Source organism: Canis lupus, chromosome 18 (genome assembly GCF_011100685.1).
Source record: "Canis lupus familiaris isolate Mischka breed German Shepherd chromosome 18, alternate assembly UU_Cfam_GSD_1.0, whole genome shotgun sequence".
Taxonomy (NCBI): Eukaryota; Metazoa; Chordata; class Mammalia; order Carnivora; family Canidae; genus Canis; species Canis lupus.
In genome coordinates this window covers 3,142,258-3,159,388 of record NC_049239.1, presented here as the reverse complement: position 1 = coordinate 3,159,388, position 17,131 = coordinate 3,142,258, and the positions used below count along the sequence as shown (strand labels likewise).

Below are 17,131 nucleotides of genomic sequence, written 5' to 3'. Positions count from 1 at the left end.
AGTGTAAATAGATCCCACATTTTGAGAAATCTTTTTTAAAAATTGTTGTCTTATGGGCGACTGTAGAGTGATACCACGTATCTCTCTTCCTTTGCATTTCTCTGATGGGAAATCTGATTGAGCATATTTTCCTGTCACTATTGTCATTGGATGTCCCAGTTGTGGAAACAAGGGTTTAGGCATGTAGTTCACAATTGTATTTGGTTCTTTGACCTTACTTCTTAGCTTTTAGAGGTTCTTTATTGATATTCGTAGTGTGATCGTTATGCCAGATGAATGAGTTGCCACTTCTAGAACATCTTGCAGCTCGCATTTTATCACCTGTGTGGTGTCTACAAGACCTGAAGTCCTGTCTCTTCTCTTATTCCTTACTTATTTGTATCCTCACTGTTTTTTCCTGATTAGTCTTTTTCTATATCAATTGTATTGACCCTTACAAGGTCAATAGTTTTGGTTTCAATGACTTTTTTCTCTTTTTAAACTTTCTGTGTCATTGATTTCTACATCTATTTCTTCTGCTTTTTATGTTTTGTTTTGTTTCTTTTACATTTTCTAGTTTCTCCATATACATCCTTAAGTAATGGATTGTACACATTTCCTTTTCTGATATCATAATTTAATACTCTCATTTTTGTTCTAAGTCATACATTAAGGGCATCTCATAAATTTTAATATGTTTTATTTATTTAAAAATGTTAAAATTCCCTTTATGATTTATTATTTCACCCATAGGTTATTTAGATGTGTGCTATTCAATTTTCTAGGGAGGATTTTCCAGATCCCTTGTTATTCTCTTCATTCCATATTATTTTCCCTGGGGTTTAAGAACATACGTTGTGTGACTTCAATCCTCTTATATTTATTGACACTTGTTTTACGGCTAGAGTATCCTCTACCACAGTATATGTTCTGTGTGCACTTGGAAAGGACGTCTGTTTTAATGTTCTGGTACAGATTGTTATATAAATGTTAATTAGGACAGTGTTGTTCAAATCTTTGGTATCCTAAAGGTTTTTTTTTTTCTTCCTTTCTTAGTTCTATCAATTAGTGTGAGAAGAAGGTTGAAATAACCAGTTATAATTGTAAATATATCTATATTTCCTATCTGTTCCATTGGTTTTGATTCATGGATTTTTACAGTTATTTTGCTAAGTATATTCACAATCAGTACCATTATTTTTTTGGTGAATTAACACGTTTATTATCATATAATGTCACTCTTCATTTCTGGAAATATCCCTTGTTTTGAAGTCTACCTTGTCCACTATTAATGCTGTCACTCATGCTTTATTTTGATCAGGTCTTGTGTAATATGTCTCTTTGCCATTCTTCAAAAAAATTTTAAAAGATTTTGTTTATTTATTCATGAGAGACACAGAGAGAGAGAGAGGCAGAGACACAGGCAGAGGGAGAAGCAGGCTCCATGCCGGAGCCCAATGTGGGACTCGATCCTGGACTCCAGGATCACGCCCCGAGCCAAAAGCAGATGCTCAACCGTTTAGCCACCCAGGCATCCCTCAAATTTTAATATTTGTGTAAACGTATGTATAAATATAACCAAGTTTAATGGTACCATCATGTTACTTGTTTTTATGTCTCTCATTAGCTGTTTATTCCTACTTTGTCTTTTTTCCACTTTCCTTTGAGTTGAGCTGTATTAAATGATTCCATTTTATCTCAACTTTGGCTTATAAATTATACCTATTTGTTTAGTGTGGTATGTGTGTGTGGGGGGGATATGTGTAGTGTGTGAGTGTGTGTGTATGGTATGTGTGGTGTGTGTATATATGGCATATGTGTATATGTAGATGTAAGGTATGTGTGGTGTATATGTGGTATGTGTGTGTGCTTGTGCATGTGTATAGGGCATATGTGTATATGTAGATGTGTGATATGTGGTTATGTGTATAGTGTGAGCATGTCTGTGTGTATGTATGTGTGTGGCATATATGGTGTGTGTAGTGTATATGGCATATGCATATATGGAGTTGTGTGGTATTTGTGTATATAGTATGTGTGCAGCGTGAACATGCCTATGTAGGTGTATGTCTATATGTGTGTGGTGTATATGAGGTATGTATATATGTAGGTGTGTGTGTGTGTGCGTGGTGTGCAGTATGTGTATATATGGTATTTGTGTAGTGTAAGCATCTGTGTGTGGTATATGTGGTGTGTGAAGATATGTGGCATATGTGTATATGTAGGTGTGTGGTGTGTGTGTATATGGTATGTGTGTAGTATGAGCATGTGGGTGGGTGTGTGGTGTGTGTGTATGGTGTGTTAATTCTGGGTGCTGTGTGTGGTGTGTTGTATGTATATGCAGTGTGTGAAGTGTATGGTGTGGGAGATAGGGCTACAGGAGGATGTTGTGTGTGTAAGATTGTTCTATGATTTGCAGCACACATCACTAACTTGTAATAGTCAAATACCGTATGTTCTACACCTTAGTGCCATGTAAGAGGACGTTCACCTCTTCCTCCTGTTATTTCTTGGGCTACTGTCATCATATAAATATGTCCCCACATATATACATGTATGTGATAAACAAGTCAAAATGTAACTTTTGCTTTAAAAAATCAGTTATCTTTAAAATAGATATAAAAGTGAGAAAATGGAAAGCGTAATACTTACAGTTGTTTACCATTTCCAGTACTCTTCATTCATTTTTGTAGATGCAAATATCCATCCAGTCTCATTCTTTTTCTTTGGACATTCCTTCCTAGTGCTGATTTCTTAGCAATTTGTTTTCTCAACTTTTTTTTCACCTGAAATAAACACTTTTTCCTTTATTCTTGTAGCTATTTTTTTCGGGGATTATAATTCTACTTAGAATTTTTTTCAAGCTTTAAAGATGACCTCATTATCTTCCTCATTTCATAGACATTGATCTAATTTTGCTTTTATGTAAGTGATGTGCTTATTTTTTCTCTAGATGTTCTTAAGATTTTTTTTCTCTTTATTACTGGTTTTCATGTGGTCCTTTATGTTAATTCTGTTCACCATTCATTGAATTCAGGGTTCTGTGGGGTCAATATTTTCATTTATTTGTAAAATTATAGCTATCATTTTATCATATATTTGCATAGTACCCTTGCCTCCATCTTAAACTTCAGTTTCACATATTTCAAATTGCTTAATATTTCTCCACAGGCAATTGATGCTCTGGAATTCTTTCCGATTTTAGTTCTCTCTGTGCCTATTTTTGTTAGATTCCATTCAGTATGTCTGTAATTTTCCAGCCTTTCTTCTGCAATTTCTAATAGGTTTATATTTTATTGTGGATTATTTTTCATCTCTTGAAATTATTTTGAGTTTTTTAATATCTTCTATTTCTTAACCTTTACAACCTTTGGGTTCAAAAACTTCTATATCAGACATGGAAAAAACGAGAGTAAAATGATCCAATTAGAAGAAAGAGATTGTGAAACAATAGACTGATGACTTCAGCAAACAAGGACATTAAATCGTGCTGTAAGTATATTCTGTTGCGTTGATGACAATAAAGAAAAGCCTGCTATGTTGAGATTCCTTGTCTCAAAATATACTAATATAACATCACTTCCTTATGAGTCTTGTATATATCATATATATTTTCCCATCTCAAATTTTAAACCACGTTTGTCTTCATAATAAAACTGTATCTCCTTGAGTTTTTTTATAAAGTCTGAACATAATCACGCACAATGTAATTATACATATAATTGGGCTTAAATGGGCCATCTTGCTTTCAAATTGTCTAATCTGTTTTTCTTTTTTCATTCATTCCTAGCTTCTTCAGGTGAATTGAATATTTACAACATTCTATTTAAAAATCCACTGGGATTTTTAGTTTTTAAATCATTCTCTTTTTGTTTAAAGGTTTTATTTATTTATTCATGAGAGACACAGAGAGAGAGAGGCAGAGACACAGGCAGATGGAGAAACAGACTTCATGCAGGGAGCCCGGTGCAGGACTCGATTCCACGGTCCCGTGGTCACGCACTGAGCTGAAGGCAAACACTCAACTGCTGAGCCACCCAGCCGTCCCTCATTCTCTTTTTAAAAGCATATCATTGCCCATTCGTTATTCATTCTTAATCTTTGATAATTTTTCATAAATGAGTGTGATGACACTTCACATAGAACCTTACAAGAGTAGATACCTACTTACCCCACTACTAGGTTTTGTCCTATTGTCAATACACATATATTATGTATATATGTATATTTATTATTACTACATGTATATGTATTATGTATGTGCAATGTATAATATATATTACTACATATAAGCTTCATAATACGTATTCATATTCACCCGTCTTTAAACAGTTAATATTTCTGCAGAAAATTTAGGAAACAGAAAACTTAAACTGCTTTTGTGTCAACATGTTTACAATATCCAGTGCTCTCCATCACTTCTTTAACATCAAAATTTTCCTGTTTTTCTCCAACTTAAATGTGTGCTGGTGAAGCATCATCTCAAATTTGATGTATCAAAAAATACTTTTATTTCATTATCATTTTTGAAAGAAATTTTCTATACGTAAAGGGGTTCTGGTTGAACAGAATTCTTTTTTTCTTCATTTTAATGAGGTTCCATTTTTTTCTGACTTGGATTATTTCAATGAGCATTAGTAGATGTTTACATTGCTGCTCCCATGTGTAACTGGTTTTTGTTTTTACTTTTCCTGCTATGAAATGTTCTAGTATGATTTTGGTGGCCTTTATTCACTTTGGAATTTATTAAGCCTCTTGGACTTATATGATTTTTTTTCACTAATTTGGGGAGAAAACCAGCTGTTACTTATTTAATATTTTTCCATCCCAGTGTCTCTCTCTTCCTCCTTTTCTAGGTCTCAAAATCCACATATGTTCGATAATGGTATTGCCCTCGGGGGGTCAAGATTTTGTTCATTCTTGCACTTTTTTTTTTCCATCTCAGGTTCTCAAATCTTTTTATCTTCAGTTTCCAATATGTTGTTGTGCCCACTGACTGATTTTTTCCCCACATATTCTATTTTTCAGTGCTAGAATTTCAATTCCATTTTTATACTATTTTTCTGGTGATATCATATGGTATTGACTCATTATGTCCATCTTTGGCTTGAGCTCAATAGGTATGAATATAATGTCTGTTAAGAAATAATTGCCTGCCAATTTCAATATCACCTTAGTTTCTGGGCCAGCGTATAGTCCTGTTCTCCTGGTTGTATAATGTATTGGTCTGAGATTTGGATATAATGTTTTTAAGAACCTACATTTTTGCTATCTGCCTTTAAAAGCAGCTGATTTTTTTTTTTTTTTTTCTTGGAAATCAGTTCATTTCCACGGAGTGTTCTGAAACTTGCTTTTAGGCTTTGGCAGCAAGGTTTATAGGGCCTTGACTTGGGGTTACTCAGTTGAATATCAGATGTCAGGATTGCTCCATCCCCTCCCCTCTGTTTCTCTGAAGTCTTCCACTTTTACTATTTTGGCCCATCTTCCAGGTCCTACTAAACATTACTTGTCACATGCAGAAAAGTACAAGGCCATAGGCTTCGGCAGCTCTAGGCAGCTCCGTGCAGTCCTCTGTCCACGACTGCACAGCTGCACTGCCCCAGCCTCCGGAGCCCTCTGCTCTCCCCCTCTCACCTCTGCAGGATTGTTCTCTCTGACTAGACACTTCCTTCCTGTGTTTCAGTCTGGAAACTACTTCCAGGCAGAAAGCCACCTGGGTATCCTACCTGTTTTCCATTTCTCTGGGACCATGTTACCCAATATCTGAACAGAGTTGTTTCATATCATTTTTCTAGGTGCATCACTTTTGAAGCGGAATGACTAGCCTGGTACTAGATATGTAATGATGGCCAGAGTCAGATATACTGCTTGTCAGTTTTTAATATCAATGATATTTATGATGGGCTTTAAAAGGAAAGTGTAAAGGGATGAACCTCTGTCTCATATTCTCTGGAAGAGCTAAGGCAGTATTTACTGTTATTTCTACTTAATATAATTCACTGGTGAAATCAGGTGAGTTTGGAAATTTCTTTTTAGAGACTTATTTATGACAAATTCAATTTCTTTAATAGAGGTAAGACTATTAAGTAATTAAGAAACAAATTACGAGAGCCCTGAGGTTTCTACAGAAGAAAAATGCCTGCTTTCAGACTTCCACAAATCCTAATATCCATGGTTTCAAAGGATTTTATATTGTGAGGCAAATGTTCTATCCTGAGACAAGCCACCATTTATGTGTGGGGACAAAGAAATGTAGACAAGCAAGAACAAAGGAAGTATAAAAACCATGCATCCTTCCTAACAGAACAAAACAAACGACATGTTTCAGTAGCTTGAGAGATGGATGAACCTTTCAAATTAATGTTTTTATTAAAAGGAGATAAAAGGGACACCTGGGTGGCTCAGCGGTTGAGCATCTGCCCTCGGCTCAGGGAGTGATCCCGGGGTCCTGGGATCAAGTCTTGCATCAGGATCCCTGCATGGAGCCTGCTTCTTCTGCTGCCCTGTGTCTCTGCCTCTCTGGCTCTCACTCTGTGTCTCTCATGAATAAATAAATAAACTTAAAAAAAAAAAGTTAAAAAAAACTGAAGCAAGAAAAATTAGAAGGGAGCCAGCTATCGATGAGCTTAAAAAATAAAATATCTAATAAAATGATAGAATTAAGAGCATATTCATCCTCATTTATTATTATGCAATTAGTGTGGGTGGATCAAAGCTTTAATCTGAGACTGGGCCTAACTGTGCATGAGGCAAATGTGAAAGAAGGTGGTACTGGAATCTTTGCAAATTATACAAAGTCAACACAGATGCCCTTTAGTGAAAGATTACCCAGTTATTCACTCACTGGGATAGAGACTGGCGCTGGTAGGAACCACAGCTAAGGCAGCAGCTCAAGGCAATGCATGGCACTCATCGTTCCTTTCCATGTCTAGACTCGGACAACCTCTGATTGGTCTCCCTCTATCAGTAGGCTCATGTCCCATGACAAGAACGAGGACTGCTGGGGTCCCAGACTCTCAGGACACAGAAAGGTGGTTTCTTAGGATATTTTCCAAAGACCTCTGATTCCTTTAGCTTGAGTCACCTGCTTACACCACAGCAACGCACACAGCCAGGATTCTTTAGGTTTGACTCATGGTCCTGCCTCAGTGAGTGGAGATGGATGCAGGTGGCTTAAATCATATAAAATGTGTTCCTCATGAGAAAGGAGCATATCCAGAAGAAGAGCTGGAATGGCTCTGTATCAATAAAATAGCACAACCAGAACAAAGACAGGGGAAATTGAAACTTTAATCCTAATTATTTATGTTTTAGTCCATTTCTGTGTGTATATTTTCAAAGTTGTGATACATATAGAGAAATGCACTTTTTAACATTCATTATAAATGTTAACTTTTATATCACAATATAGAAAACAGGAAATTTGCTCCATCTAAAATAAAGTATCCTTGAAAACTGTAGCCAGAGATAAACACTTGTATTCTTTAACTTACTCCAGAAAAAAAAATATATATTTTAAAATATTGCTACACTGTCATCTTTTTTTTTTATTTTTTATTTTTTTTACACTGTTATCTTTAATGACTGCCTAGTATTTTATTTTATGTATGAAATTTACAGAGCTAACTAATAATGGGCTTTTAGATATTTCTGTTTCTGTTTGTATGTGTGGAGAATGTGAGAGGGAGAGAAAGAAAGCGGGGAGGGAGAGATATTCATATGTGTTTAAATTTAGGTCTAAAATTATATAAAACATGGACTTTATCAAAATATATCTTAAAGCTTCTGAAATGCTTGATGTATTTGGTTTTCCCCTCAGTCCAAATAACTAAAAACAATAACAAAAAGATTATGAGATATGGAAGTTTTTTTTTTTTTCTCCCTCATGTTGGGCACCATTGTTTTTAGGGGATTTACCCAACTGAGATTAATACAGACACGGAAAGATGAGTAGGATGTAAAGCAGGTAAGTTGGGCTATACTCTAGAGTGTGTAGGTGGAGCAAATAGTGAGTGAGGAAAAGAGCTGGAGTGATAGGTTGAAAGTTTAGGTTACAATCCATTCATGGTAGACATAGAAGGCTGAATTAAAGAAATTGAATGTCAGTGAACTCAACAGAGAAGGGTAACATTTCCACATCTCTTTCTTAGGCAATGAAGTGACTGAAATAGGTAGAGTCTACTTTAAAATATTATCCATAGACAAAGAGTAGAAGCTTTTATTATTTGGGTTCAATGCACACTGCTCTCTGGTTTTTATTTGCAGGGAAATACTTCAATGTCCTCTTTCCTTCAGTTTGGTACAATTAATTCTGGTATGTTCAGCCAAATTCGAAAGGTAAAAATGTCTGTAACTGCAGCCTGTGTTCTAAATCTCATCTTCATGTAGCAAATAGCTTTCTTTTACAACTTTCTGGACTTGTATCTCCTAGTGCTATATATCCTGTTGATCTTGCAAACACACTGGAGGCTTTATATTTCTTGCAAGTAAATTATAAGTAAATCGTATAGACGAACACTATACCTTGAAGCTATAAGTCTTTGTTAAACGACCCTGTATAACAACATTAACCTAAATGTACTATAAATTTAAACTGTTTCCTTTCTGTTGGGTTTAGAGCAATATTACTGTAAACAATTTCTATGCAGACCTTGAGCTTTTTGGCTGATTTATACATTGTTGTTTACGCATTGTGTCTCCTCTATATGTTGCATCCTTTCCCAGACTTGCTTCACTACTACCTCAAATATATATATATATTTCTTAAGACATCAGTCTTAAGACATCAATACACTTTATAGATTTAGTTAACTTTATTTTTTTTCTTTTTTTTAGATTTAGTTAATTTTAAAATATACATATGAGAATTGGAGAAAAAGATGTAGGCACTGAGCATGCCTATAGTCATCTTTCCTCTTCTTCTTTGTTTTTCCTAAAATGTGTTACAGAAATCACTTTTCTTCTCTCTGTGTTGAAAAATATTTTTTGAAACTTCATGTGAGCACTGACTATCAAGTAAGCATGTCATAAATGTTAAGCAAACTGGGTAAGATGATAAACATGTCTAGATCCTCATGGCAATAAACCCCACGCTTAAATACTCCTCAAAGGAGGGAGCACCAACAAGCAGAGCTGTCTGTCCCTCTAAGGACAAACCGTAGGTCTTAAACTACAGCTGTGTCTGCCCACTTCTCCAGAAGTGATGGGTTGGCATCACAAGTAAACAAGATCCCCTTATTGGAAGAGGCTGGTGTAAAAATAATCAAGAAATAATGATAGGGTCCAAGATACCAGATCCAGAAGCAACAGATAAAAGTAAAAAATGAGTATTTTGCCTCAATATGTAGTATTTTTAAAATAAGAGCTGTTTATGAAATGATTTTTGTAAGAACAAAGTTAATTTCATTTTTAAGTATTTAAGGAAATAATTACATATTACAGAATGGATTTCTGATATGGAGGAAAACAAAAGACTATGTTGTCTATGACTAAACCAGGGCTGAAGAGTACTGAAGCAATGCAACCTTAAGGACATGGTGCGCGTCATGATATATTCTTAATTGAATGTTAATTGAATGTTGACTGCGTTCTTAATTGAATATTGCGACCTTAATGTTATTCTGCAGTTCATTTACCCACCCTTGATAAAATTCATTTTGTCTTCTTAAAGCCTTTTCAAAACTTCATTATACTCTTAATACCCAGAACTTGCCTTTTATTCATCAGCAGATGACCTTGTCTCCTAACTCATTAAGAACATTGAAATTGATAAGTGAGCATTGCATGGATCCATCTCACAAGATGTGATGATGACTCAATCTTTATTATTAGCATTATTTAGTGTCAGTGTCATTTTCTGTTGCTGTTATTAATGACAGTACTACTTCCTGACATCTTATATATTTGAAGAAACCCATGAAGGAAGAGTCTTGCTTCAAAAACAAGGAACTTCTCTGCAGACTAACCTGCATTCCCAGAACTTTACTTATCCATTCCCTCCTAGACATGATCTAACTATGAGGTGCAGTTACTATATCAATACACAAGGTTTCTCTTCTTGGTTCAATAGCTTGTTTAGAATAATCATGACTCTTTAGGAAACTGCTTTGAAGGCTGGAGAATGTGTTACCAAGATTTGCCTGAGTGGCTCAAGATTGCATCTGATGACACTAACTTAGTAGTTGGGTGACAGGTTGACCAGAAACCATGCATATCTCTGAGTACTCCAAGAAATTCTTGCTCTGAGGGGGATGTGGCACCACATTAGGAATATATCAAGGTACTTTTGGCCTGGCTTTCTGGATGATGGGTATACATTCATCAGAAGTCCACATCAGGGGGATCCCTAGGTGGCTCAGTGGTTTGGCACCTGCCTTTGGCCCAGGGCATGATCCTGGAGTCCCGGGATCGAGTCCCACATCAGGCTCCCTGCATGGAGCCTGCTTCTCCCTCTGCCTGTGTCTCTGCCTCTCTCTATCTCTCATGAATGAATAAATAAAATCTTAAAAAAAAGAAGCCCACATCAAACAGAACTTTGTTGGATTTGTTAAAAAGTATAAAGAGAACAGTTAAAATTAAGTGCATCATATCACCTTTCCAAAATAATAGATAATATCAGAAAGGGAGACAGAACATAAAGACTCCTAACTCTGGGAAATGAACTAGGGGTGGTGGAAGGGGAGGAGGGCGGGGGGTGGGGGTGAATGGGTGATGGGCACTGAGGGGGACACGACGGGATGAGCACTGGGTGTTATTCTGTATGTTGGTAAATTGAACACCAATAAAAAATTAATTTATTAAAAAAAAACCCAAAAAACAAAATAATAGATAATATAAAAAAGATAATACATATATCAAAAATGTAAAGTTAAATACATACAACATAAATCATAATACAAATACAAAAGATTAATATTTGAATCTTAGAAATCAAGATGAATATTTTACATTTTTTATGAAAAGACAAAAGGGAGTTAGTGAATGGAAAGGTAGTAAAAAATGTTAGTAAAATACATAATTAGATGACAAAAGAGCCTTGGACTAATTTGTAATAACATATGCCAAAGTAAATTTTAAATAGATTGCAGAGTTGAATGTTTACAAAAAGTTAAGGAACTACTATATTTCATCAATTCCAGTATCTATATATTTCAACATTTTAGTAACTTTGAATAGTGTTTCAGTTTTCAATGAATGGCATATCATAGCTTGATTATTTCTTAATGGTCCACAAAATAATCATATATCTTATTGGAGATGTCTGATTTTGATGAAGAATGGTATTTACCATAAAAGGAAATTATTTACTTGATTACTGGAATAGGAGGAGAATTTTTAAGCAATTTGAAAATTACTTTAAAGGCATAACTGAGGAGTGCCTGGGTAGTACAGTTGGTTAACCATCCAACTCATGATTTTGGCTGGTCATGGTCTCAGGGTTGTGAAATCAAGCCCTGTGTCAGGCTTCATCTTCGGTGTGGAGTCTACTTTAGGTTCTCTTTCTTCCTCTCCCTCTGCTCCTCCTGCTCATGTTCTCTCTCTACAATAAATAAATAAATCTTTTTTTAAGAAAGCCATAACAATTGAGTCAACTGTGTAACTTCACTGAATTAAAAATAACAAAAATAGTATTAAAAGTCAAGCAATAAACTGCATTGTCAATGACATATAATGGATTACTATGCAAAAATTTTAATGGTACATAACTTCATACCTAAAACTTAGAAAACTAGTATAAAGAATTCCAGTCTGGGGCAGCCCGGGTGGCTCAGGGGTTTAGCACCGCCTTCGGCCCAGGGCATAATCCTGGAGACCAGGGATCGAGTCCCACGTTGGGCTCCCTGCATGGAGCCTGCTTCTCCCTCTGCCTGTGTCTCTGCCTCTCTCTCTCTCTCTCTCTCTGTGTGTCTCTCATAACTAAGTAAATAAAATATATAAAAAAAAAAAAGAATTCCAGTCTGCTCCTCATACAGATTCTTCAAATGGTACCATTTTCTCATATTTGCTTTAGCCTTATCTTTTCCAGTAGAAAGATGAATATACATATTATGCATTCACACATCCTTTGAGAATAAAATAGAGGTGATTTTCCTTAATCTATAAATACTTCAATGTGTATTTCCTAACAATAGAACATTTTCTTACATATTGACAATACAATTAGAAAAATAAGAAAATTAACATTGATACAAAACTATTAATTTACATGTGTTATTTAAATGTCAATAATTGTCTCAATAATTTCCTTTACAGGAAAGAAAATCCCAGTCAATGAGTTGCATCTAGAATATTTCTTTAATTTTACTTTATCTTTAGTGACCTTGACCTTGAGTGGATCTAAAATGTCTCTTAATTTGAATTTGCGGTTTCCTGACCATTGGATGTGTTTTATTCATTTTTGCCAAAAATACTCCAGAAGTGGTGCTGTGATCCTGTCATGGCCTCAAATCAGAAGGCAGAGAATGTCAATTCTCTTTTGTCCTAATACTGATGATGTCAATCCTTTGATCAAACCTGTGTCTGCCACATTTTTCCACTGCAAAATGACTGGTTTTGTAATAAATGTCTATGTGGAGATACTTTGAGAATGTGTAAGTATCCTGTCACTAATCAAACTTTATCCCATTAGTTTTACCACCTGCTATTGTGTCTTGTCTAAAACATTATTACTATGATGGCCACAGGTCTTAGTTCTTTAATTCTGCAATTCGTTCTGTATATATTGGTTGGAATTCCACTGTAAGGAAGGCCCCTCACCATTTACTTATATAAGTATGGACTCAGATTCTTATTATACTTAATAAGTAATAATCAATCAATTAATTAATTAATATAATTCATTTTGATGTACAAAAATCCCAGAATCCAATGGGAGTCCTGTAAATGTAACTCTGATCGTGTGTGTGTGTGTGTGTGTGTGCATGTGTCTGTTGTCACGATCCTTTATTCCCTAAGTATTTTTTCCTTCCCTTTTGGCACAGAAAGATGCTGCATGTCCATCTTATATTTTCACTGCCCCAAGTTTGACATCAGCCATTTCTCAAAAATGTTTGGTTGGGTTATGGGCACTAAGTTTACTAATTGTTACTATGGTATCATTCTTGTAGTCCTTCTTAGAGAATAGAACTAAGATGATAGATGATAGATAGATGATAGATGATGTATTTAGGCACATATTTTATACATAGTTATATCCAATACATATGTATACCTTTATCTATAGTTAAAAGTAGATGTAGTCATGTACATATACAATTATCAATCTATATAACTGTATATATATATAACTTTGTCTATGTTTAGATATATTTAACCTTATATAAAACTATATCTGTATCTATTTACCCATCCATCTATGTACAATTATGAGTTCCTATCAATGCTTTTAACTTCAAGGCAGCATCAAGGGATTCATTTTACATTTATAGTTACCATTTCTGACACTGAGAAACCTGGCTCCCATTACCCATTATACATTTACATATTTGCTCAGCCCTAGAATGCACAAAAGTCACTTCAAAATAACTAACCTATATCTCTGCAAGAAAAAAAAGAAAGAAATTAGTCAGTAGTTATTACTATTTTTTTGGTTTGTTTAAGCCTACAGGTGTAGAGTCAATACAACATGTACAAATGTAACTTGAGTTAGATCTTGTTTCTCCACTCAGTGTGGAGTGCTATTCATTTTTTAAAAGATTTTATTTATTTATTCATGAGAGACACATAGAAAGGCAGAGACACAAGCAGAGGGAGAAGCAGGCTCCTTATGGGGAATCCAACGTGGGATTAGATCCAGGGACTAGGATCATGACCTGAGCCGAAGTCAGATGCTCAAATCCCTGAGCCACCCAGGTGTCCCATACTATTCATTTTAAATGCAGTTTAAGTACAGGTTAGAGCTTTGTTTCTGTTTCAGGTTAGAGCTTTGTCCCCATCCTTGTTGATTGCGGTGTGCATGTGTGTGTGTGTGTGTGTGTGTGTATGAAATATGAAACATTAGCAAAACTTCAGTAGTCAACTATTCAAGAAAGTACACTCAGAGAAATGACCTTCTATCTATACTTCTTATACTCTTTCTAGTCTATGATTTTCTTACCCTTTTCTAATTATTGTAGGAATTTCCAAAATATTAAAGACCATGCCACAAAAAGTATATTCTATCTTAAGAATTATTTATGTATTATAATAAACATTATATGTTACAATAAACATTATTTATATATAAACTTATATTGATACATATTATATATTCAATATACATATAAATTTATATATTTATAATATTTTATAGTATTATTTTTATATTTTTAAAAAATTTAGACTTTTAAATATAATTAATAATATTACATATACATATTTATAAAAATGTACATGTAATATTATAAATGGTGTCTTATTTTAGGGTCTCCAGAAGCACAGTTTGAGTTAAGAGCATGTTTTCATGGTAGTTATTAAGGATATATTCCCAGAAGACATAGAGAAAACAGGAGACAGAGAGGAAGCTGAGCAGGTGTTGGGATATCAGATGGAGTGAAATCCTGAGTGCTTAGGAATGAATAGCTCTAGTCATCCAAGGCTGGTTCTCTGGAGAAGGTTGAAAACTCAGTAAGTTAAGAGCTAAGAAAGCAGGAAGTACAGGACAGGTACTCAAAGGAGAAAGAAGAATTGAATGGAGCACCAAAGGCCTTTACTAGAACATGGCTAGCAAACTCAGCTTCACTGAGGAGTGAGTCAAATGAAAATAGGAAAAACGAGGATGAAGTTATTGGGTAGAGCCATGAATAAGACTAAACACACCTACCATCTTCACTGACACTTTGGATACACCTGAATATCAAATTTGCCTCTAATATTTTCAGCAATCAACATGGAAAAAAATAATTTGGTTATCAATTCATGTTGACTAAAAGTTAAAATATAGGTAAATATAAAAGAACTAGGTTTCGCGTGCTTGTAGGGTTATGAAGCGAGCCCCCTCTCCCTGTCAAAAGCGTACCAGAGACACATTTTCTAACTTCTCTTGGTGAGACTGAGAAATTGAACAATAGTACTTCCTGAAACTCACATCAAGAAGAAAAATGTCAGTGACACTGCATACAGATGTAGGTGATATTAAAATTGAAGTATTCTGTGAGAGGACACCCAAAACTTGTGAGAATTTCTTGGCTCTTTGTGCCAGTAATTACTACAATGGCTGTATATTTCATAGAAATATCAAGGGTTTCATGGTTCAAACAGGAGATCCGACAGGTACCGGAAGAGGAGGTAACAGTATCTGGGGCAAGAAATTTGAGGATGAATATAGTGAATATCTTAAGCACAATGTTAGGGGTGTTGTATCAATGGCTAATAATGGCCCAAACACCAATGGATCTCAGTTCTTCATCACCTATGGCAAACAGCCACATTTGGACATGAAATACACGGTATTTGGAAAGGTAATAGATGGTCTAGAAACTCTAGATGAATTGGAGAAGTTACCAGTAAATGAGAAGACCTACTGGCCTCTTAATGACGTACACATTAAGGACAAAACTATTCATGCCAATCCATTTGCACAATAGCTATAATAGACCTAGAAAAATATTTGGCAGACTATTTAAGGAACACACCTATTGTGGTTTACCCAGTTTTAATTATGTCAAAAGATTACATCATCCTTCTGCTTGTTTATAGCTAAGATCTTATTTAAGTTTAATTTTCCAAAAAACTCTTCTAATTTTTGGTTACATATAAGCATTCATTTTTTTTTTTTAAGATTTTATTTACTTACTCATGAAAGGCAGAGACACAGACAGAAGGAGAAGCAGGCTCCATGCAGGGAGCCCGACGTGGGACTGGATCCCAGGTCTCCAGGATCAGGCCCCTGGCTGAAGGTGGCGCTAAACTGCTGAGCCACCTGGGCTGCCCAAATCCTGGCATTTTTAAGCACTATGCACATTCCTGCCATATCTAGTCCACGTCCTAGAGGTAGTCTTTTCCATTAATTATTCACTTTGTGCAGTCAGAGTAAGGACAAGATAGAGATGATCTAGAAAAGCCAGCCAGCCAATCCATTTGCTATTTTCTGTGGTCTTTAGATTACAGTAAAGGCTCAGAGAAGTCCTAGAGTACAGTAAGCACTCAATTTCCCAATTCCTTTGTCCATGGAACTTTTTTAAAGCGTATCATATATAGTATTGTAGGACAGAATTCTACAGGTGATCTGTTTGAAAAATGCAACTAATTGGCTAAGAGCACCAGTTGTAGAGTCCTGGATTGTGTTTGAATCACAGCTCTACCTCCTACTAGTAACTTTAGGCAGGTTACCATCTCCCAGATTTTCTCATCCCTAAAGACTCATCCCCTTCATAAGACTGTGAGGACTAATGAAACAATGTAAAGCTTCTGGCATCTGATAAGTGTTCTGTAGTGAGTAAACAGAAGCTATTCTCTTAATATTTATCTCCACCATAAGGCTCTCACCGAATCAGGCCTCATCATTTACATATCTATAAATATATAGATATATATCATTGATCTCATCAAAACCGTATTATTTGATCTGCCTCCATCACCTTGATTAGATTTTGGTATTACTAAAACTGATGCCAAGCATTTCTTGGTTTGTATCATTTCTACAGATAGCTGATCTAACTAATATTTTCTTTCTTAATTATAATTTGGATGTTAGCTTGTAATATTCTCTTATTACCACCTATACCTTCTACTAAACTGATGTGCCAATTATATTAATGTCTTCACCTTTTAAAAAATAAGCTCTGTGCCCAACATGGAGATTGAATTCATGACCCTAAGATTAAGAATTGCATGCTCTACCTACCGAGCCAGTCAGGCACCCCTAATGCCCTCACGTTTTGATTCAGCCTTCTAATTTAGTCATTTAGATTTCTAGACCATATTAAAGCCTCTTTTGGGCCAAAATTTGTTTTGACACTTTCTTATACCTGATTTTTTTTTCTCCCAACTGAATGGCATTGAATGTTTTTGTCATTACTCTTAGGAGGCTTTTACTGATTGCCAAGATGTTTTTGTACTGACTGGCATTCTGTCAATTTTAATTCTAAACCCTGCTCTTAAAACAAAACAAAAAAACAAAAAAAACAAAAAAACAAAAAAACAAAACAAAAAAAAGAACTATAATTGCTCTTAG

General features: G+C 35.1%; 1 protein-coding gene across 1 annotated transcript; it reads left to right on the top strand.

Moving 5' to 3' along the window:
* Nucleotides 1–14,924: 14,924 nt before the first annotated feature.
* LOC102157017 (peptidyl-prolyl cis-trans isomerase-like 3) lies at nucleotides 14,925–15,709 on the top strand. Its single transcript, XM_038562442.1, has one exon. It carries the CDS (start codon nucleotides 15,057–15,059, stop codon nucleotides 15,540–15,542), a length of 486 nt encoding a protein of 161 aa, XP_038418370.1. The 5' UTR covers nucleotides 14,925–15,056; the 3' UTR covers nucleotides 15,543–15,709.
* The last annotated feature ends 1,422 nt before the right edge of the window (nucleotides 15,710–17,131 follow it).

Excerpts from the sequence above, each read along its gene's own strand:
- LOC102157017 (XM_038562442.1), top strand. The coding sequence starts at position 15,057 with ATGTCAGTGACACTGCATACAGATGTAGGTGATATTAAAATTGAAGTA.